At 43.3% G+C, this 24327-nt stretch overlaps 1 protein-coding gene across 1 annotated transcript in view; it reads left to right on the top strand.

Annotated features, from left to right (window-relative positions):
* klhl30 (kelch-like family member 30) overlaps window positions 1–23774 on the top strand; it is a 38963-nt gene extending 15189 nt beyond the window's left edge. Inside the window, exons 3-8 of the mRNA XM_068041958.1 lie at window positions 1894–2056; window positions 7879–7965; window positions 9214–9369; window positions 10760–10948; window positions 12230–12375; window positions 18222–23774. Coding sequence (XP_067898059.1) covers window positions 1894–2056; window positions 7879–7965; window positions 9214–9369; window positions 10760–10948; window positions 12230–12375; window positions 18222–18470 — 990 coding nt within the window. The 3' untranslated portion in view covers window positions 18471–23774. The remainder of the gene's footprint in view (window positions 1–1893; window positions 2057–7878; window positions 7966–9213; window positions 9370–10759; window positions 10949–12229; window positions 12376–18221) is intronic.
* Window positions 23775–24327: the final 553 nt, after the last annotated feature.

Below are 24327 nucleotides of genomic sequence, written 5' to 3'. Positions count from 1 at the left end.
GGGATTTTCCGGTCGGCCTCCAGGTCCCTGCTGGTGCTGGGGGCCTGTTTAACTGCCTGGAGGTGGCCTCCTAGGGGCAGACCAGGGGGCCAGCATTCCAGGCAGGACTAGAGGTTCTCTTTGTCTGCCTGGGTGCAGGAGCAGCTGCAGACCACCCAGTAAAGGAGCTCCCCTGCCTACAGTGGTCATCTGGCTGCAAGATCCATTTTTAAATTTAAGTTTAAAAAAATTGGAAAGAGGCTACCTCCACCTTGAAGCACCCTTACTTACCCTGTATTGCAGCCTCCTAGTCCTTTCAAACTGGAAGGTCTCTGATTGACCTTACAGCTTCGAGAGCGCTTCAATCCCATCTCCAAGCCAAGGAGGTGCCCCAGAGAAAATCGGGACCAGTGACTGTTATCCCGCAGGGATAGGTTTGGGACCCAGAAACAGTCCTGACCTCTGTTTTCCACCCCCGGAGGGAAAATCCTGCAATGCCACAGGAAAGATATACAGACATTGGAGAGGGAGCGATGCTCCAAGTAGAAAGGAGATGAGCTATTAGAACAGATTAGAAGAGTTTAAAATTTACAATCCAGAGGCCAGGCAGATGAGGAGGACCTCATCAAAGTATATAAAATATTAAAAGTAAGATAAACCCAGGATATTATATTAAAGTTGGTCAGCGACCTAGGAGCAGATGAGACAAATTTAAGATTGAGCGAAGGACATCTGAAACAGCTATCAGGGAGAACTTCACTCAAAGAGAGGGAAATGTTTGGAATAATCTGACACAAGCGAAAATACAATAGACCTTAAAATTGGAGCATTACTTTACAGAATATTTGGCCTTCAATGGAGGAGCTAGAATAATAGATTAATGGGCTATGGTGGGATTAGTTAATGTACTAAAAGGATGAGCTTTGGTGGAAGAGCTGGGATACTAGAAAAATGGGCTTTGAGGGGAGAGTTAGACTATCAGAAGGATGGATTGCAATGGGGGAGTTAATGTACTGAAGGGATGAGCTTCTGTGACAAACTTTGTCTGATTTTGCTTTGGCAGCTGTTACTAGTCATTGCTCGAAGTGGGTTTGGCAGTGAGCCAAAGCTGGAAAACCTGTAACAGGCCTGTCTGTTGTGCATTTCCCGGTTAAAAAGAAAACCCATAAGAATGCAACATAATTTTACATAAAGACTTGATGATTAGTTTGAATTTTCATGTGACTGATAGTTTGAATTTGAAGGGTCAGATATGCCAAATGCAGGATGTCCAAGTAACTCTTTTCCAGGATATTAAAGAAACCATTTTGTTTGACTAGAGGCAGTTAGAAAGTCTCTTAAAGAATACAATTAAATAGTCAGAAATCTCAGAAGACACATTTTGAGTACCTTGAAAATTAGAGAACTACCGTTTGTATTAAAAGTTAGTTATAAAAGATTAGATTAATTCTTAAAGTTGGAATCTTTATTATTACTTTATGTAGCAAAGGAATAAGATACTTCTACTGTACATTTTTCACTACTAAACCACTGTTAGATTCTTTGTTTATTGAATTCATTTCATATTCTTAACTTTAAATAAAGTTTCATATGATGCTTTTTGCACCACTTTTGAAGAGTGAAGTGAGATCTCATAAAAGCAGATGATAAACCAATGCTTACACCAAAGCAGTTACCAAACTGAGTTTCCTGTTCATTTACCTGGGTGCATAACCAAAAGACTACTTAGATCTCTAAGGCCAGGATATACAATGTTGCAGATCTCAGGAACTGGAATTCAGCCGGTAGAGTGATCTAAGAACTAAAAACCAAAATAGCCTGGGGTAAGAAGGATAGAAAAGACTACAAAACTTTAAAAGTGAGTGAAAGTGTCTATGTTTTTTATCCATGACTTTTCTTGTGTTCTGCTTTTAGACTGAAAAAGAAGGAATTGTCCGGCAAAGACATGACCCTGGTCTCAAGAAGCTTCAGGAGGGCCTGGTGGTCATTGGAGGTCGGGCAATGGACGAGTCAGATGATGAAGATGAAGATAACCAGATCCTGACAAGAAACAGTGCTTTTTACAACATCAGGACCAGTGAGTTATACCATGATGAGCTTAAGTAGTGTGGTGTATGCTAGGAATTGGAACTCTGTAGTGTTGTGTGTGTTAGACACTGGAATTGGGTTGTATGCAATGTTAGACATTGGAGATTTGTAATGTCATGTGTGCTAGACACTGGGTCTGGAAAGCATGGTGTAGTTTGCTAGATATTGGAACTTTGTAGTATGGTGTTGTGTTTAAACACTGGGGTTGGTTAATGTATTGCGTAGTAGACATTGCGACCGTGTTGTGTTTTAGACACTGGGCTTTCACTTTTGGGAGCTGAGTTCAAAGGTAGATTAAAGTGCAGTGTTGTTGTGTAAGGATCTGATGAGTGGATTTTTTTTTGCTGGCTTAACACTCTTTAGTAGCAACCGGACACAATTCGGTATAAATATTCTTAATCACCAAACAGGGTGGAAATAAGGCAGAACCAGGTTCCATCCCATTTTGTTTCCTCACATGCCCCCTTCCATCCCAAATATGGTATCATTATGCTAAAACTGGACATGGATTTTGGTATCAATGTAAATTGAGTATGAATTACAAAAGAAACAAATGAAAATTTTAGTCATATCAGAAAATGTTTTTACAGATTCGCAGACCTGTAAAAATATAGAACATTAATTATGGGGTGTTTAATTCCCAAATATTAACAGGAAAAAAAAGAAAAGCCTAAGATGAGTGTATGGTTCGTAGAATCACAGAATCATACAACACACAAGGAGGACATTCAGCCCAGAGTGTCTGTGCTGGCTCTTTGAACAGGCTATCCAATTAGCCCCACTACCCTGCTCTTTTTCCATAACCCTACATTTTTTTCTTTTCAAGTATATATCCAATTCCCTTTTAAATCTGCTTCCCCCATCCTTTCAGCCAATGCATTCCAGATCAATAACAACTTGCTGTGTAGAGATAAATCTCCTTATCTCCCCTCTGTTTTTTTTTTAACCAATTAGCTTAAATCTATGTCCTCTGGTTACTGACATTGCTGCCAGTGGAAAGAGTTTTTCTTTATTTATTCTATTAAAACCCCTCATAATTTTGAACGTTCTTCTAAATCTCCCCTTAACCTTCTCTGTTCTAAAGAGAATGATCCCAGCTTCTCTTGTCTCTCCACATAACTGAAGTCCCTCATTCCTGGTATCATTCTAGTAAATCTTCTCTGCACCCTTTTAAGTGCCTTGAAATCCTTTCTAAAGTGTGGTGTCAGAATTGGTCACAATGCTCCACCTGAGGTTTAACCAGTATTTATGAAGGTTTGACATAGCTTCCTTGCTTTTGTCTGTCTCTATTTGTAAAACCAAAGATGGTGGATGCCTTTTTTTAACAGCCAAATCAACTTCCCTGCCAAATGAGGGTCCAAATGAGGAGCAGGTTTGCTTCCTAACTCTGTCAAACAGCTAACGTTATTCTGAAACTAATCTTCAGTAATAACCAAGGTTTGATACATGAAGGAGGCCATTTGGCCCTTCATGCCTGTACCCACCCTTTGAAAGAGATATCCAATTAGTCTGATTCCTCTGCTCTTTCCCCATAGCCCTGCTAATGTTTCCTTTTGAAGTATTTATTCAATTCCCTTTCGAAAGTTACTACTGCTTCCACCACCTTTTCAGGGAATGCATTCCAGATCATAATTACTCACCGTGTAAAAAGATTTCTTCTCATCTTCCCACACAGTTGCCTAAATCAGGTATCAGGTTTTCAGTGAAACATTAACTGACGGTTGTGTAAGTTTGCTAATTTTAGAAGTGTTTTCTGAGGACTGGGAAGTAGCTTTCAAAATCTCATTATTTACAGAAGGGTTTGAGGCGAAACTGGAAATGTAGAGAAATTCTTTGAAATGATTTTGAGAAAGTCATTGAGTGAACACTTCAAAAAGTGTTCAGGTCACCAGGGAGCAGTGTATTAGGATCCCAATAAAGATTCAGATCACCAGGGAGCAGTGCATTAGTGTTGTGTATTCATTGAGTAAGTTTCACATGAGGTCTTACAGTAAGCAGCCACTGTTGAACTTTTTTTACACCTCTCCAACAGAGAGGGCAGCAGCGAGGCAGTATACAAAATGCTCAGCCAGTTCAACAACATACTACACTCCCTCTTCACTTAAAAAAACAACTTATACATTAAATGTAAAATGGTACATGTACTATTACATGTTCCCAGAATACAATAGCACCTGAAATTTAACAGGTTGAGTTGCATGCCTGTTATTACTGCAATCACAACTAAAAGATATATGACTACTATTTCCAGAGTAATTTAAATGTAAAAAAATATTTTCCTTAACTTCAGTATGTCTTTAACAAAAATATCATCATTTGACAAGGAGTAATGAAAAGAACAACTTATTTCTTCTTCCTTCCTACTTACTTTCAATTAATCTATCTGGCTTCTTTCTCTTTCTGTCTGGGTATCTTCTTCCATTTCCTTGAGCTTGACTCTGCTCTCCCAACATCTCAGACTGTGTCGACTCCGAACTTTGGCTTTGACTCTTAACTCCACTTAATGGTTGGGACTGTGAAATTGATTAGTCTTAATCAAAGACCCTGACTCACTTTGCTGTACCGATGGATTCTGTGTGACTGGCAAACTTTCAGTTTCTTTGTGACTTGCACTTTCTTTCTGACTTTTACTTGGAACTGTAGGAATTTGGACTATAGGAGGTTTCTCATGTTTTCCGTTTGTCAGATGTCCTCTTTCATGCAAACGATCTACATGACATTGACAGAGTCTGTCTCCAATCCTCACTAGATATATGAATGCACATAGTTTTTTTACAACTCCAAACACAGATCCTTATCACCTCGATGGTTTTTCACCATGACCTTCTGACCAGCACTGAACTCTCCAAGTTTCATGCCTCAATTGTCATGACTCATCTTCACTCTGTCTTGCTTTTCTTACTTTGCTGTTGACATCAGGCTTAAACAAACTAAACCTTTCCCTCAGAGCGTGTTTAAACACTAATTCGCCCTAAATTGTCACCCAGCAAATACCTCTGCAAAAACCTCTTCACAATGTGTACACTTCTTTCTGCAGCACCATTTGATACTGGGTGATATGGTGGCATTAGAGCATGTTTGACTCCATTCTTACTCAGAAGTAATTCAAACTCTTCTGTTATAAACTGTGGACCATTATCTGACACCAATACTTCTGGCAATCCATAAATTGCAAACCAACTTCTAAAAACCTCAATAGTTTTGGCACTTGTGGTATTGAGAATAAACTCTACATTTATCCATTTGCTATAGCTATCGACCAAAACAAAATACTCTTTCCCTGCCACTTCAAAGAAATCGACTTGTACTCATTCCCACAGTTTTTTTGTGTTTGGCCATAGAATGAAAGGAACCTTGGTTGGATCATTTTTCATTCTGAGACACACTTCACAACTTTACACCAACTCTTCAATAGCTCTATCTATCTCTGGATACCAAAAATAGCTTCTTGCTACTGCTTTCATACGGACCATCTCTGTGTGCTCTTGATGAAGTTCCTCTACCAATCTCTTTCTAAAACTTGGTGGAACAATGACTCTTAAACCCCATAGAAGACAGCTTTGATCTACTCTTAGTTCACTTCCACATGTGAAATACTCCTGTAATTTCTCATCATCGCACTCTTTAGACGAGCCATTCATAACATAATTGAGTACTTTACTGAGCACCACATCCTTGCAAGTTTTTTCAGAAATTTCTCTGGCATGTCATTTGTGTATTAAAATAATTCACAGGTAACTCATTGGCTAAAATTGAATCAGCCTTCACTTCCTCAATGCCAGACATACTCTTACTGATCCCTACCGGAAATAACTCAGCCCAGTTTAACTGTAATTTCTTAAGCCAATTTCTTGCCATCAGGGAGACTTTGTTCCCTCCTACTACATCAAGAAGAACAGATGTGATAGTGCCTCACAGTAAAAACAATACCTGAACTATATGTTCCTATATGGCAAGTAATAGGATGCATCATCATATTCCACCCTAACACTAACTTCACCTAACACTGGAATACTGTTATTGGAATAACTAGTCAGTTTCACATCAGTTTTTCGTAAGGGAATGTGACTTAGGGACTTCTTGTACTGTCCTTCTGAGATACCAGACACTGCAGCAACTAAATCAATGATGAAAGTAAGTTGTGACTCTCTGACTTTCAATTTTACTGTGGGCACTGGAATTATATCTGCAGCTTATTTTCTGTCATCTTCCATATGCTGTTTTGCTTGCTCTCTGACTGAGCACAACCCCTAATCTTCCTTTTCGATAACATCGACTTCTGTTTCCATAATCTATCATATGCACATTTGAGAACTTCCAGGCTCCTGAACTAGCTTTAGGTCTACCACAACCTCAACCTGTTGCATTGCTGCGACCTGGAGTTTTACCGCGACCTGGAGGATTACTGTTTCCTCTACTCCTGCATGCTGTCTGGATATGACCAACTTTCTCACAGGCATCGCACTTTGACTGGAAATGGGGGCTTTTAGATGGTTGGTGCATTGGGCAATGGCAGCAACTAAATTTCTGACTCTGAGTCTGTGAACTTGGCTGCCATGCCCTGGTTCCCATTACAATCCAATGGACCTCTCTTGCTGGCTCAGGAAAAGAACCTCCTTGCAGTTTGCAACTATCTCTTCCTGCCAGTTCCATGGCTGTGGCCTCATCACAGGCCTCCATCTATGTCAGCTTATTTCCTTTACTCAAAAGCTTGGCCTGGATTTGACTGTTCTTTAGACCTCCAACGAACGTGTCTCTAAGGTTGACATCTAAGTTCGCGCCATACCCACAGTGATGAGAGAGTTTCTTTAATTCAAGAATATAATGTGCATAGTCTCACTTGGCAACAGTTTCCTTCCAGTGCAATTTCATTCTTAGTTGTGCCGTTATATGAGTCCAGAATCTCATTAATTTCAGAAAGTCCATGGTACTGGGGTCTCATGGGCAACATTGGTTAAACACCATCTCATAAGCATCTGGCCCCATCATGGTGAGGAAAACATTCACTTTATCCTCATCTCCTATTTTATTATCTTGCAGCCAAATGTGTAACCGTTGTTCATAATTACATCTGGCCTCTTTGTTAGGGCTGAATTCCCCAGTTGTCCCAAAATATGTCTTCAGTGCCATATTTTTTCAATAACGTACCATGCTGACTCACAGAGTTGTGCTTGAACACAATGTGCAGACATACCCGGAGCAATCTTTCAAATTGCCAAACTTCCTCAAAATGGACTTTGGGAGTTCCAAAAAGTGTGTCACAATGTTCTTCAGACTGTAATCTCTCAAATGAATTGTAAAAAAGAATTCAATCCCATCTTGTTGTCATCTTTCTGTGTGTAAGTCTAACCTGAGGTATTACAGTATGCAGCCATTGTTGAACTTTTTTTTATACCTCCTCAACAGAGAGGGCAGCAGAGAGACAGTATACAAAACATTCAGCCAGTTCAACATTATACTACAATTAGGATCCCAATCAAGATTCAGATAATCAGGGAGCAGTGTATGATATCACTGTTCTGTTCTCAGTTCACCTGGGTAGTTGTGAAGGTAGGATGTTGGTAAGCATGACCTGACTAAGAGGGGAGCAACTCGAGGCTCTGGGTCCTAACAATTTATATTTTATATATAGAAAACTCTTCAAATTCCCACCTACCAGCAGCAAAGGATTGTGTCACTTCTTCCACCCAATTTCCAAACAGCTGCTTTCTAATTAACTGGGAGCAGCCCGTGATTTGAGTGAAAGATCTCTAGCAGCCTCTTGGGTGTTGATGATGGTGTTGCTGCTAATCTGTTGCCTTGTGTCCACAGAGCACTGGTCCATTCTTCCAGATTTCCCGGATTACAACAAATGGGGATTCTCAGTCACAGCCTTAAACAATGATATCTACATCACTGGTAAGATATCTGCCTACAGATATACTCAGGGGAAGCTTGTGAAAGAGAGAAAGAATTTGCATTTCTATATCACCAATTACATCCCCAGGATGTCCCAGGTTGCTTCATAACCAATGATTACTTTAAAGTGTAGTTACAGTCATTTTTTCGGCCACTACAGCATCCAATTAATGCAGCAAGGTCCCAGAAACAGCAATGTGACGGATAACTAATAAATCTGTTTTTGGCCATGTTGGTCTAAAGCGGACACTCTACCCCAAGATCATTACAATTCTGAGGTTACATCAGTATGGGCCAAAAATAAACAGTATTAGCATCTCAAGATTGAAAGGGATTCATTTATACCCAATATCCCAGAGTGATGGAAGAATCCCAAGAAATATTTACAGACTTTGAGAGGGCAGTTCAGGACATCAAACTGTCCTGAGAACACTCCAGCTGGGGACAGAGGGAAAATGCAACATTCTTCACTGACTCGAAAGTACAGTTGTGACTCCTTTCTGGATTTCTGGGCAAACTCATAGGAAATGAAACAGGGACCTGACCCTAGTTTTAAATCTGGGCTTCCCTTTGACAGGAAAGTTTGGTATTACCATCAGCTCTGTTCTAAGGACTATCCACTGAGTGCAAAGGATGAGTCACTTACTGGCTGCAGTAAGACACGGCATTCATATGAATTGGATGGAGCTGGATCTTCAGTCCTCAGATATTGAACAAATAACATACACAGAGATAGGCAGTTCAAGTCATCACATGAACTAGGGGCTTCAGGTAAACAAAGTAGCCCAGCGTGCGAGAACCCTTCCTAGGAAATTGGAAGCGGTGTGAGAGCAACAGTTTGATGCAGAGCTAAAAGAGAAACACTTGGGTCTACACACAAAGATCCATGTTGGCCTGCCTATATAGTTCCTGTGTTACCCTACATGGTGAACAGGGCAGAGTAGGAAGCAGGGACAATGGGAATCTGGGATAGCTTAATGGTTGGATCTTCCAATTGGCCTCTTGCGACAGGATCTACTCAAGTTGTCTGGATAGAGATGTAGAGAACTTTTTAGGTATCTTTGTCAATCTCTCAATCTCATCACAGCTAGGTTATTAATCTCTGCCTTGGCCACCTCCTCATCCAGTAAATATATTACATGCTATCATTAAGAAACTAAGGTTTTAAAAGATATGCCAACAGTGAGATTCTTAAAGAAATATTATGTAAAGATCACTTGATAAGCTCTTCCACTTTTGCCTTTCCAGGAGGCTCCAGAGGCAGCAAGACTGACACATGGTCGACAACCCAGGCCTGGAAATTCCATTCTAAAGAAGGGGTCTGGAAACCCATTGCTCCCATGTTGAAGCCCAGAACCAACCACTCTACCGCAGCATTAAATGGAGAAATCTACGCCGTTGGAGGTAGCAGGCCAGCGATTGAAAAGTGCATCTAGTGTAAAGTTATGGGATGGAGTGTGCATTCAAAATGAAGCATTGTTGCCAAGATGCTTTGTTCCACATTGATGTACTAGTTAGGTCATACCTGAACATAAATTCGTTTCAAAGTCAGCTATGTTTGTTCTGGTAGTGAAGTGTTGATGTTCAAATTCAGAAAGACTTAATGATTAGTGGCAGATTCTTGGTATCCCATTCAGAAGGCCTAGCACAGCCTTGGGCCTTAATATGCAATTCAAGTTTCTCCAGCTGTCCAACATAACTCGAACCGACGGAAGTGGAAAACTCTTTTCAGCTTTCCAGAGACTGTGAATATCGAGGATAATCACAGGTGTAAGAAGTGTCTCCAGTTAGACTTCACAAACAGCTGGAGTCACTTTGCACCATATGGGAGGAATCATAGAGCCATACCGGCACAGAAGGAGGCCATTCAGCCTATCAAGTTCATGACAGCTCTCTGCAGAGCAATCCAATCAGTCCCATTCCCCTGCTCTATCCCTGTAGTCCTGCAAGTTGATTTCTCTCAAGTGCCCATCCAATTTCCTTTTGAAATCATTCATTGTCTCTGCTTCCACCATCCTCGTGGGCAGCGAGTTCCAAGTCATTACCACTCGCTGTATAAAAAAGTTCTTCCTCACATTCCCCCTGCATCTCTTGCCCAAAACCTAAAATGTGTGTCCCCTAGTCCTTGTACCATCAGCATTTCTTTGTCTACCATATATAAACCTGTCATAATCTTGTACATGTCTATCAAATCTCCCCTCAATCTCCTTTTCTCTAAGGAGAACAAACCCAGCTTCTTTAACATAACCTTGTAGCTAAAATTCCTCATCCCTGGAACCATTGTGGTAAATCTCCTCTGTACCCTCTCAAGGGCCCTCACATACTTCCTAAAGTGTGATGACCAGAACTGGATGCAATACTCTAGTTGTGGCCTAACCAGAGCTTTATAAAGGTTTAGCATAACTTCCCTGCTTTTGTACTCAATACCTCTATGAAGCTCAAGATCCCATATGCTTTGCTAACTGCTCTATCAGTATGTCCTGCCTATGTCCTTCAAAGACCTATGCACATGCACCCCCAGGTCCCTCCGACCCTGTACACGCTTTAGAACTGGAAAAGTTCCTAGAATGTACATTGTAAGAAATGATCCTTGGGAAACAAGTGGAATAATGAGGCAGAGGATGGAAACAGTTGACCATTCCCCAGTTAACAGAGAGGACAGGACTAAACTAGAGGCATGCAGGAGACTGCTAGGGCCTGGGTGTGTTTAATAGGATATAAAATATCCTAATGCAGTGGAAGGGGATCAGGCCATGCCATCCTGTAGTAAAATCTGATACTTTCTGAATTGCAGGGACGACATTGGATGTTGTGGAAGTGGAACATTATGACCCATACAATGACAGCTGGGCCCTGATTGGTCCCACGGTGAAGTATGTCACTAACTTCACTGTCACAGGATGTGTTGGAAAACTCTACGTGATTGGTTCATGTGCAGCCAAATACAATGTTCTTACCCTGCAGTGTTACAATCCTGTCATAGGTAGGTGCCAGTTTGACTCTCAGGAAAGGGATGAGACAGTAGTGTAATGCTGCAATTGATAAGTTCATTTAACTGGTATGCTCCATTAAATCCCCTGCTTTATCTGATCTGAACATATACTGCACCATAGTTTTACACTTTACCATTTCCTCTCCATTCCCATTCCTTTCCTACTTTCTCTATTCCCTTTATCAGCCTTGCTTCCTTCCCACAGCTCTTCCACTCCATTTTCCATTTTATCTCCCATCTCTTTCTCCACTCCATTCCTTACTCATTTCCTCATTTGTTTCCTTATTCTGTTTTTCACTCTGTTCCTCACTCCTCTTCCTCTTCTGTTGTCTCTCAGACTCTGTTCTATCTGTTCTTTTTTGTGACATCCCGTCTGCTGTTTCCTCATTCTTTTATGAATTGACACTCTCTCCCCAGAAAACAGAAGGCAACTGTATTGATTCTTCCATGGGTTTGTTTGGAACTAATTTAAGAAATTGGCTACTGCTGTAGATCAGACCCTGGAGGAGGGATAAGCTGAAAAAAAGGTGCCCAATATTACCTTGTCTCCCATAGCAAACAGTGCTCCAGGAAGCAGGGAAGGAGGAATAATCTGAGGGAGAGTCATTCCCACACTTGTTCTGGTAGCTGGTAGACAGTAGCATAGCTGAAGGTTGGGGGAGTAGATGGCACATGGATGGGAAATGGCAGAAAAACAGAACCTTGTCCTAAAATTACTATTATTAATTTAGTGCCATATCGAGATTCTGCAAACATATTGTGAAACTATTGTTAGCACAATACACCTGAGACATTTAGCAGCAAAATACCAATACTACAGCAGCTGTGAGTGCTGGATTCACAATCCAAGCTGTAAAACTGGCTACAACTCAATCATTTTCTCTTGTACAGAACCAAACATCAGATTTTTTTTTTGTTACCGAAGGTTTGTTTCTATTCTTCTGCTCCTATAAATTCCACATGCTCATTTCCTTCAATATTCTAAAGTATTGAGTAGCCACCTGAACAGATCTCAATATTCTCAATTTCCTCAGAAATACTGTTATTGGAGATCACTGTGGACCCAGCCAGCCACCAGAACGCAGTGATATCTTGGACTCTTCCATGTTGCTCACAGAATCACAACCCATTTACTTTCCTTCCAAGACAATGTTTCTTCTAATACCATACTTCAAACTTGTGAAGTTCACTGTTTAGATCCAGGGCTTAAAGTGATCAGAATTTAAAACCCATCTCTCCATCCCTCTCATGTTTTTCATTTTGTCTCTGCAGATAACTGGAGTGTTATTGCCTCTCCCTTCATTCCAAAATACCTCTCGGCTCCCCGGTGTGTCTCTGTAGATGGAGTGATTTACTTAATTGGAGACAACACTAAGAAGGTCTATGCATACAGTTCTGAGGCCAACATGTGGCAGAAGGTAAGGGTGGGGAAGCTAAGATTGGCATTATTCTTAACTCACCAATCACATCTCACTGTCTCTTAACTTAGCAGTGGTTCTACATTAACTTTGAACATAAACTATAAATATTCACAGCACAGAAGGAAGGTTTGTAGACTATTGTGTTTGTGCCAGGTCTTTACTAGGGTAAACAACAAATCCAACTTCCCTTCTCTCTCCTCATAGCCCTGTATTTTCCTCTGCTTCAATGTTCTTCAGCTCACCCTTTAAAAGATGAAATAGTTTCTCCGGAGCCATTCCATGTGGTAAAACATTTCCAGATTGAACAATGTTCTGTGTGAAGAAACTTTTCCTAATCTCTCTTAGTGGTGATTGTAAATTGATGATCTCAAAGCTATGGGGAGAGATCGGGATGAACTCTATGGAAATTCCAAGCAGTTCACTGCAATCAGGAACTTCAAACCTGCAGTGAGCTACACTCGTGCATCAAAGTGCTATACCTGTCTGCTGTAATTTTCTCAAATAAATGTGAATAAAGTAATGGTTCCCCATTCCTCCCTTTTAAGAGTCATTTTAGACCTTTATCTTGGGTGTCTCAATCACAACTTGTATTTTTATAGCACCTTTAATATAGTAAACTGTCCCGAGGTTTTTCACTTGAGTGTTATCAGACAAAATTTGACACCGAACCAGGGATATTAGGCCAAGTGACCAACAGCTTGGTCAGAGAGGTGGGTTTTAAGGAATGTCTTAAAGGAGAAGAGAGACCTAGAGAGGGGAAAGGTTCAGAGATGGAATTCCAGAGCTTAGGGCCTAAAGGGCTGAAGACAAGGCTGGCAATGGTGGAAAGATTAAAACTGGAGGTGCCCTAGGTGCCAGAATTAGAGGATCGCAGATAGCTCGGAGGGTTGTAGGGCTGGAGAAAGTTACAGAGCTAGGGAGGGCCGACGTCATGGAGGAAGTTGAAAACAAGCTTGAGAATTTCAAAATTGAGATGTTGCCAGACCATAAGCCAATGTAGGTCAGCAAGCACAGGAGTCGTGGGTGAATGGAACTTAATGCGAGTTAGGACATGGGTAGCAGAGTTTTGGGTGAGTTAAGTTTATGGAGGATGGGAAATGAAAGGCCGGTCAGAAGACCATTGGAATAGTCCATATTCTACATATATAAATCAGTCTGTCTTGGAGCTGCTATTTTCGCGTTTAATCAACAACTATTCAACATTAATGAATAGATAATTGGATCGATTGATAAAATGCTCACTGACCCATACCTTGTTAAGAAAGGTTCAGGGAGGGAATTCCAGAGCTTAGGGTCTTGACAGCTGAAGGCACGGCCGCCAATGGTGGATTCAAAATCAGGGATCTACAAGAAGCCAGAATTGCAGGAGTGCAGAGATCTTGGAGGGTTATGGGGCTGGTGGAGATTACAGGAATAGGAAGGGGCGAGGAGGCCATGGATAGATTTGAAAACAGGGATGACAGTTTTAAAATTGTGTTGATAACAGCAGTGTGTAACCGACTCTAAGAGTTCAGAGTCTCCCTGCATCTGTTATTGGCCTGGGCTCAGTTAGCTGATCAGCTTTTGGTGGCATTAGGGAAAAGTGTGTATCTGGCATGCATAATTCAGCATGGATATGGACTTTTAGTAAGGACTGGTTGAAATATCCCCTTGAGTTGAATACCCAGTTCACACTTGCTGTCAAGGCTCACATGGAAAGAAGGGTTACTTAGTTGAGGTAGTGGAGGGCAGACATACCTGTGGAACCCACATCCCAGAGTGGGAGTTGGGGCCTTAAGGGGAGGAGAGGAGGAGATGGGGAAACTGGAGGGAAAAGACAGAATTGAACATAGAGGAGGAATATGTGAAAGAGATTCCTGATCTGTGACACTGTGTTCCTGCACCTGAGTTAAATACTGATCAGATCACTCTGAATTAAAAGTCCAGTGGGTGACCCCTGAGTCACTTTGAAATTGTTTCCTCAGAGCTCCAGCAGTTAAATTACACAGGCTGTTAATGTGATTAACCCCCACCTCTGACTGTTCTTTGTATGGTTTCCATGGCACTGGCACCCCTGAGCACACAAGTTGATCAGGTTGGCATGTTTTAACAGTTTGATGGTTTTTCTAGCATTACAAGGTGCCAAGGCTTGGGCGAATTGCATTAGCATTGTTGATGGTTTCACCTGTGTGCATGTTTTGCATTATTTTTTGAAATACATACACACACAAGCCCCCAGTCTCAGGGTCTGCTGGCGTCCGTTATACAGGAGGATTTTTTCCAAATAGACGCTGGTCCCTGAGAAAACTCACCCTCACTCTCAGTTTTCTAATCGGCACTGGCAGTAGGTGAGGTTCTCCATCGCCAGCCTGCACGCTGCAAGTTTAGGCTATGACTTCTACCTACACAGAATTTTAACCAGCTCCTCTATGCTGTTGTTGCAAAAGGTTTAATTTAACTTAATTGCTAACTACTACATATGACTCTCAGCAAAGGTCTCAGTTTTATCCCCTTACGCCCCCACCTCAATGAATTTCGCGCTCGGCATGACGTTGAGCTCTTCTTCCGTCGCCTGTGTCTCCGGGCTCACTTCTTTGACCAGGAGTCCTCCCCCCGACCAGCAGACCCATTCACCCGCCTCCAGCATTCTCCCTCTACCTGGACCCCTCACCCTGGCCTCTTACCCGCTCTTGATCTTTTCATTGAAAACTGTCGGCGAGACATTGGTCATCTCAATTTCTCTGCCCCCCTCACTCACTCTAACCTGTCCCCCTCTGAACTTGCTGCACTCCGTTCTCTCAGGTCTAACCCCGACATGGTCATCAAACCTGCAGACAAGGGTGGTGCTGTTGTCGTATGGCATACTGACCTCTACCTTGCAGAAGCTCAACGCCAACTCACGGACACTTCTTCCTACCTCCCTCTGGACCATGACCCCACCATCGAACATCAAGCCACTGTCCAAAGGACTGTCACTGACCTCAACTCCTCTGAAGATCTTCCGTCTACAGCTTCCAACCTCATAGTCCCGCAACCCCGGACAGCCCGCTTCTACCTCCTTCCCAAAATCCACAAATGGGACTGTCCCGACAGACCCATTGTGTCAGCCTGCTCCTGCCCCACTGAACTTATTTCTTCCTATCTTGACTCGATCTTTTCTCCGCTGGTCCAGTCTCTTCCCACCTACATCCATGACTCTTCTGACGCCCTACATCATTTTGACAATTTCCAGTTTCCTGGTCCCAACCGCCTCCTCTTCACTATGGACGTCCAATTGCTCGACACCTCCATCCCCCACCAGGAAGGTTTAAGGGCTCCTCGCTTCTTCCTTGAATAGAGGCCCAACCAGTCCCCATCCACCACCCCTCTCCTCCGCCTGGCTGAACTTGTTCTCACATTGAACAACTTCTCCTTCAACTCCGCTCACTTCCTTCAAGTAAAAGGTGTCGCTATGGGTACCCGCATGGGTCCTAGTTATGCCTGTCTTTTTGTGGGATATGTCGAGCATTCTTTGTTCCAGTCCTACTCAGGCCCCCTCCCCCAACTCTTTTTCCGGTACATTGATGACTGTATCAGTGCCGTTTCCTGCTCCTGCCCTGAACTGGAAAACGTTATCAACTTTGCTTCCAATTTCCACCCTTCTCTCACCTTTACATGGTCCATCTCTGACACTTCCCTTCCCTTCCTCGACTTCTCTGTCTCAATCTCTGGGGATAGGCTGTCTACTAATATCCATTATAAGCCCACCGACTCCCACAGCTACCTGGACTATGCTTCTTCACACCCTACCTCCTGTAAGGACTCCATTCCATTCTCCCAATTTCTCCGTCTCCGACGCATATGCTCTGATGATGCTACCTTCCATGATGGTGCTTCTGATATGACCTTTTTCCTCAACCAAGGATTTCCCCCCACTGTGGTTGACAGGGCCCTCAACCGTGTCCGGCCCATTTCCCGCACCTTTACCCTCACCCCTTCCCCTCCCTCTCAGAACCGTGACAGGGTTCCCCTTGTCCTCACTTTCCACCCCATCAGCCTCCATATCCAAAGGATCATCCTCCGCCATTTCCGCCACCTCCAGCGTGATGCCACTACCAAACGCATCTTCCCCTCCCTTCCCCTGTCAGCATTCCAAAGGGATCGTTCCCTCCGCGACACCCTGGTCCACTCCTCCATTACCCCCACCACCTCATCCCCGTCCCATGGCACCTTCCCCTGCAATCGCAGGAGGTGTAATACCTGCCCATTTACCTTCTCTCTCCTCACTATCCCAGGCCCCAAGCACTCCTTTCAGGAGAAGCAGCGATTTACTTGTACTTCTTTCAATGTAGTATACTGTATTTGCTGCTCACAGTGTGGTCTCCTCTACATTGGGGAGACCAAGCGCAGACTGGGTGACCGCTTTGCAGAACACCTCCGCTCAGTCCGCAAGCGGGACCCTGAGCTTCCGGTTGCTTGTCATTTCAACACTCCCCCCTGCTCTCATGCTCACATCTCTATCCTGGGCTTGCTGCAGTGTTCCACTGAACATCAACGCAAGCTTGAGGAACAGCATCTCATTTTCCGATTAGGCACACTACAGCCTGCCGGACTGAACATTGAGTTCAATAATTTCAGAGCATGGCGGGGCCCCCATTTTACTTTCATTTTTAGTTATTTTTTCTTTTTTCTTTTTTACATTTTTTACAATTTTTTTTCTTTTGTTTATTTCATTTCATCTTAGTTTGTTCAGTTTGCTTACCCACTGTTTTTTTTCATGTTTGTACTTGCTGCTGTTCAATCTTCAGTTCGTTAACACCCTATCTGTACTAATGCTTTGTCTTTCAACACACTATTAACATATTGTTTGCCTTTGCTCTGTGACCTTTTGGTCAGCTATGTGGCCTCGTCCAATCTACACCTTCTCCTTTGTTATCTCTTGCCCCACCCCCGGCTCACTTGCTTATAACCTTTGACATTTCTAATATTTGCTCGTTCCGAAGAAGGGTCACTGACCCGAAACGTTAACTCTGCTTCTCTTTCCACAGATGCTGCCAGACCTGCTGAGTGGTTCCAGCATTTCTTGTTTTTATTACATATGACTCTCACTTCTCCATTTGTAAGTTTAACATTTAACAGCCTTGCTTTTTCTGATGCTTTGCTCTCAACTTCCATTTTCGAGGCGGAAACAGGTCTTTGCTTCTGAAAAAAAGGGCTGAAAAAGTTTTGAAGTCATGTTCTCCAGTCAATCAAATGCTCAGTTCTGCAGATTGGCATTTTCTTTATTCGTTCTTGGATGTGAGCATTGCTGGCAAGGCCAACATTTATCACCCATCTCTCTCTAATTACCCTTGAGAAGGTGCTGGTGAGCTACCTTCTTAAACAGCTGCTGTCTATGTGGGGTAGGTACACCTGCAGTGCTGTTAGGGAGGGTGTTCCAGGTTTTTGACCTAGCGACAGTGAAGGAACGGCGATATAGTTCCAAGTCAGAATGGTGTGTGGCTTGGAGGGGAACTTGCAGGTGGTGGTGTTCCCATGCATCTGCTGTCCTTGTCCTTCTAGGTTGCATCGTACAGATTTGTCTTTGACGATGGACCAGAATGTAGAAGGTCCACAGCCAACAAATATGCTTTTGGGTGACCCCTGTAATCAATGTGTGAATGCATTTGGGCAGACAGTCACACCATGTCAGAGCATTGCTGCTACTTTAGTGAAATAGGTCAGCATAATCCTGGTCTCCTATGATTCATTATACCAGTATCCATGGTTCATTGAGCTGGTATTCCATGGTTCATTGAGTTGGTATTCCTTGGTTTATTGAGCTGATATTCCATGATTCATTGCACTGATGTCCCATGATGCATTGTTTTCTTTGCCTCTTTCAGGTCCAGCTGCTCCATAAATTACATGAGAATGGGGGCATGGTGGTGATTGCTGGGAAGATCTATGTTACTGGTGGTCACTGGAAGGGGATGGAAGGAGACTACAGTGTGGAGTTGGAGGTGTACGATTGTGCTAAGGACGTGTGGACTGTCGAAGGTTTCCTGCCGCGCCCATGGCTTTATCATGGGTCTTGCTCCATTTTCATTGACACATCCAGATGGACTGAACTGTTCCCAGACAGCAACGCCTAAGAAACATTTGGTAACTCTTCCTAATCTGTGCACATGAGGATACTGTCTGCACAGCAGAGCTCACACAATGAACACTTAGTTGAAGAGAGTGGAATGGAATCCACTATCCGAAGGAATTTTACATGCTGCACACGTTCGATTTTAGCAGCTTCACCTTCTTTAGTCAGAGAGATTTTTTTTCTAGAAAGGTTCCCCTGGAGTCTTGGTATTCAATGAAGCGAATGGACTGTAGTTACAGGGTCATGTCCAACACCCAACATGTCTGCCATCCAACATGACTTTGATCTAAACTCAGTCACAAGTTGCGCTAACTAAATTTAGTTTCAGTGCTCAGCTGGAACGTGAGAAGTGAGCTATTTAACATAAACGGCCCTGGCAACCTGGAAACAAACCAACAGTGTTATCTGACAGTGGGTACTGAAGTTGCGGCTTGTTGTCTCTGGAGCAGGCCCTTGCCGTTCATTTTGAGCAGTCATTCAGTGACAGCATTTCTCTCCAAGCATGGGAAAAGCACTCCAAATCAAAAGTACTTGCTTCCACAGTTACCCTTACCTTTGAGTAAATAACTGGCAGCCCTATCCTTTTTAACTGTATATTATGTTCTTCTACCTTTGGTAAAATAATCCCATTCCTCCCTGTGCCAGCAAATGAACCTGTATTAAAGGCACACCCCCAACAATTTTAACAGCTGTTTCAGAGTCAAGGATTCACCTAGGAATAGAAATCCCTTTAAAAACTCAGCACAAAATAGTGGGAAGCTGGACAAATATTGTGTAAAGGGGAGGAAAATACAATTATACCTTTTTCAGGGGGAGTAGGAAATCAAAATTGCTTTTCCAACTTCAACTAAGATGAGGAACGGGGGGAAAATGCTTTGTTCTCCCGCCCCTTTATTTAAAATTGATCTTCAAAATAACAGAACATTTTTGTCCCCATGGTAACCGGATACTGAAAACCAGCATCATCCCCTGGCGAAAACTGGAACTGCAGCAACAACAAAATAATACTTCAGAGCTTTGAAAAATGATAAGACCAAGAGAACCTGCACTGGGGCACTCGTGGGGCGGGAGCTGGTTACACCAGGTGGGGTGCGGGTAGGAGGGGGGGCTTCTTCAATCAAAGGGAATGGGTACTTCTTGCATCCACCTTTCTGCCGGACCTGCCAACTCTTGCTTCAACTGCGGCCTGATGCCGCTACTTCTGGCTCCCACTGCCGGGTACCCAACTTGTGCTGGCATTGGCATGGGCAACCCTGAGGATTCCGATGGGGTCCGGTATGCAAGTGTGCAGCGTTATCAGGAATCCCTCTCCACCACGGTTACAGTAGGGTTGCCAACTCTAGTTGGACATATTCTTGGAGGTATCATTACCCACCCTCCATTTCCCTGACCAGTCAAACAGCCTCTTTCCCCATCTTCAATATGTTTATAGCCAAGAAATGAAAATGTTAAAAGAAAATGGAAAAATCACTTTTTTTTTAATGTTCATGTGTTTTTTCTTCTCCCTAGTTGCCCGCAGGAGTGTCCAGGAGATAAATCTTTAATTGGTTGACAATCCTGGAGGGTTCGCACCTGAAGTTACAGTGGCAGAGCCAAAGTGTAGACTGTTAAAGCCTAAATGTTTTTGATTAAAAGCAGCAAGAGTTGAGGTGGAGTCAGTTAGCACCTTCAGAGAGAGGGGCTGAATAAACACTTGTAACTAGGATTGAATTTACTGGTACAGCAATAGACTGAGATGGCTAAACACTGTGTAGGACAAGAGTAGGCCAAGGCCTAGAGGGCAGCAAGCCCGGGTTGGCTATGAGAGGAAATCAATAGATGAAACTACCTTTGGGGATTGAGAATATTTGTACAGAACTATTCCTCAGGAGATTAAATGGGAGGGTAGAGTCTGTGATAGGACAGATTGTACAGGGCCTGTGGGGAGAGATTGAATGAGTGGGTAGAGTCCTTGGCTGGGAACTTTCTTGGAGTTACTCACACTCGGCCACCGTAATTTTGCTTCAAGTGTGGGGGAAGCCCAGTTTCCGTGTGTTAATGGGTTTTCCACCGCACTTCCACTGAAGTTACAGCCACTGAGCAGGAGTAGCTCTAAGAAAATATAAACAGAGAGTGCAGGAAATACTCAGCAGATCTGGCAGCATCTGTGGAAGGAGAAACAGAGTTAACATTTCAGGTCAGTGACAGATGTAACAGGCTTTCAGCAAGTACTGACGCAGGGAAAGACGTGAAGGGAAGGTTCCACTTCCTTCCACCCCACTTCCTGTAAGGATTCTATTCCATTCTCCTAGTTTCTCCATCTCCATCGCATCTGTTCTGATAATACCACCTTTGACACTCGTGCTTCTGATTTATTTATATAGTCCGACGCCCACCGTCACTTTAACAGTTTCTGGGCCCAAACCGTCTTCTTTTCATCATGGACGTCCAATCCCTCTAAACCTCCAACCCCCACTAGGATGGTCTGAGGGCTCTCTGCTTCTTCCTTGAACAGTGGCCTAACCAATCCCCATCCACCACCACCCTCCTCTGCCTGACTGAACTTCTTCTCACATTGACTCCTTTAATTCAACCCACTCCTTCCAAATAAAAGGTGTTGCTATAGAACCTGTTCGTGCCCTAGCTATGCCTGTCTTTTCATGGTATCTGTGGAACACTCTTTGTTCCAGTCCTACTCGGCCCCCTCCATCACCTCTTTTTCAAGTAGATTGATGACTGTATCAGTGACATTTTCTGCTCCTGCCCTGAACTAAAAAAATCTCATCAACTTTGCTTCCAACTTCCACCCTCCCCTCACCTTCACATGGTCCATCTCTGAATCTTTCCTTCCCTTCCTCAACTTCTCTGTCTTCATTTCTGGGGATAGGCCATCAACGAATATTCTCCACAAGCCCACTAACTTCCACAGCTACCTCGACTGCACTTCCTCACATCGCGCTTCTTGCAAGAACTATACTCCACTTCCCCAATTTCTCCGACTCAGTCATATCTGTTCTGATGATACAAACTTCCATACCAGTGCTTCTGATATGTCTTCCTTTTTCACCAGCCAAAGATTCCCCTCCACTCTGGTTGGCAGTGCCCTCGACGGTGTCCGATACATTTCCCACACTCCTGCCCTCACCCCTTCCCCTCCCTCCCAGAACAATGATAGAGTTCCCCTTGTCCTCACCTTCCACTCCACCAGCCTCCACATTCGACTCTGCCATTTCCAGCACATCCAGTGTGATGCCAACACCAAACACATCTTCCCCTCTCCTCCCTTTCAGCATTCTGAAGGACTGTTCCCTCCGCCACACCCCAATCCATTTCTTTATCACCCCCAACATCCCCTTCCCTTCCTACAGCACCTTCCCATACAAGCTCAAGAGATACAACTGCCTTTTTACCTCCTCCCTTCTCATCGTCCAGGGCCCCAAACACTCCTTTCAGGTGAAACTGCGATTTACATGTACTCATGCTGACCTCACTGTTCTCAACCTCCTACAGTGATCCAGTGAACTCAAGAGAATTTCGAGGAACAGCACTTCATCTTTCAAAGAGGCACTTTACAGCCTTCCTGATTCGCCATTGAGTTCAACAATTTCACATCATAACCTCTGCTCCCATTTTTCAGACTGCAGCTGTTGGTAATGATTCTGCTATTCCAATTTACACCTCCTCAAGATCTATCTTTAATTTCTTCACTTGTCCTATTCTCATCTCCTTTTGCCTTGCACCATCATTCCCTTTTGTCCTTTCATCCTTTCCTTTTGTTCCTTCCTCCCTTCCCCCTTTCCCTGCCTCTGTATTTGCTTAAAATCCATTTTATCTCTAACGTTTTCCAGTTCTGATGAAGGGTCATTGACCTGAAAAATTAACTCTATTTCTCTGCTGAGTGTTTCCAACATTTTGTTTAGATTTCATATTTCCAGCATCCACATCTTTTGTATTAGCTCTGAAGATATTCCGGGCCTGTGATTGGATGGTTATTCTCAGGCTATGGAGGAAATTAATTCAGAGAAATACATCCCTTTCCTAATTTTCTTGCTGTATCCAAGATTTTGAGTTCTTTTGTAGTTCCTCTTGCTCTCCTCACCCCAATTTTCTCGGATCTCTTCTTTCCAATGCCTAGTTTCCCCATGACTTCCTCATCTGTGCCTTTTCCATTTTTATTCCCAGGCGATCAATCATTGTCTATGACCCTTGTCAGGGAAACTGCTCCTACTCTAAATCGCCTGTAAAGTGTAGCTCCATCTCAGACACCTCAGGTTCGCAGGTTCCAGGGTAGCTCCAGTCATCCTTCACACAATACAGGTAACTAAAATGAAACCCTGACAAAGCAAATCCAACTTGAAAGAAACACAACACTTCCTAATGTACTGAACAGCACGTCTTCAGCACAAAACCAAAATAGAAAATTCGAGAAATGCTCAGCAGGCCTGGCAACATTTGTGGAGAGAGAAACACAGTTAATGTTCCAGGTTGAGCACCTTTCATCAGAACTGAAAAAAATTAGAGAAAGAAAATCATAGAAATTTAGCGCATGGAAGGTGGCCATTCAGTTCATCATGTCCCTGCTGGCCAACAAGGAGCCATCCAGCCTAACCCTGCTTTCCAGCTCTTGGTTTTGTTGGTTCACTTCAAGTGCATATCCAAGTACTTTGCAAATGTTTTGAGGGTTTCTGCCTCTACACCCATTCAGATCCCCACCACCTTCTGAGTGAACGAATTTCCCTTCAAATCCCCTCTAAGCCTCCTACCTCTTCCTTAAATCTATGTTCCCTGGTTATGGACCCCTCAACCACGGTGAATAGGGCCTTCCTATCCACGCTATCTAGACTCCCTCAATTTTATACACTTCAACTAGGTCTCCCCTCAGCCTCCTCTGTTCCAAAAACGTGTAACAGGTTTTAAGCAAGGGCAGTAGCAGGAAAATAGCAGGTGGGAGGAAAGAACAAAAAGGGCACAGGGTGGAGGACAAGAATATGAAATGACAAAAGGCAAAAGGAGGTCGTAATGGGACAAGTATAGAAACAAAAGATAGGTCCAGAGGAGGTCTAAATGGTTACAGCAGGATAGCAGAGGGAGAGGGAAGTTTGGAAAGGCTGACAAAAGGGAGAAAGCTCCAGTGACCTCTTCATCATGCTTTGCTTTCAAAGGATCGGCCTATGCAATTTGTTAGATATTAGATTCAACTGGAAAGACTGACTTCACAATATGTAAATTGAATGTAAGCAGATGTTTTAAAGTGTGTTATTTTATTCAGTTCTCTTATATAAAGCTTTGGGCTGTTAGAAAATAGTTAAATAAATTAATTAAGAAATGGAAGTCCTGATTAATCTTACTCCTGCAGTGAGATTATTTCTGTAGGAATGTTTATTAAACCCATTGGTAAAATCACTAAGTCATTGAAATGGCCCCGTGAGATACTGGAATAGCTTCCCCCTCACCTCCCTCACATCCCCCTTGTCAACCCTTCCCCTTCGCCTCCCTCCTCAGCCTTTGGCAACACTGGAGGCTGTTGCTAGGGTGTTCTAAGTTGTCATGAGCCAGGGCTGCAGATGATGTTCTGATGGCCTTGACTGTCTGGATACCAACCTGATACCAACTTGCCTCATGGGTCAAATATTGCTGGGATGGTGGAGCGTCTCAAAATGAAGACATTATGACAGATGTCTGGGAAGCGAGCACTGCCTTGGGGAGGGTTGTAAATGCGCAGAACTGTTCGTGTAGGGAGCGACATAATGTGAGGGAGTGTTCAGGAGGTGTAATCTTTAACTTTGGAATCCTTCTATGCTATAGAATTGCATAATCCTCTCATGCTACTGTCTATTGCCCGTGAATGAGATGGGACGGTTTGCTGGAGTGAGAGCCTG

The sequence above is a fragment of the Heterodontus francisci genome, chromosome 11, assembly GCF_036365525.1.
Source record: "Heterodontus francisci isolate sHetFra1 chromosome 11, sHetFra1.hap1, whole genome shotgun sequence".
In the NCBI taxonomy this organism is placed as follows: Eukaryota; Metazoa; Chordata; class Chondrichthyes; order Heterodontiformes; family Heterodontidae; genus Heterodontus; species Heterodontus francisci.
This window is presented reverse-complemented; position numbering and strand designations above follow the sequence as displayed.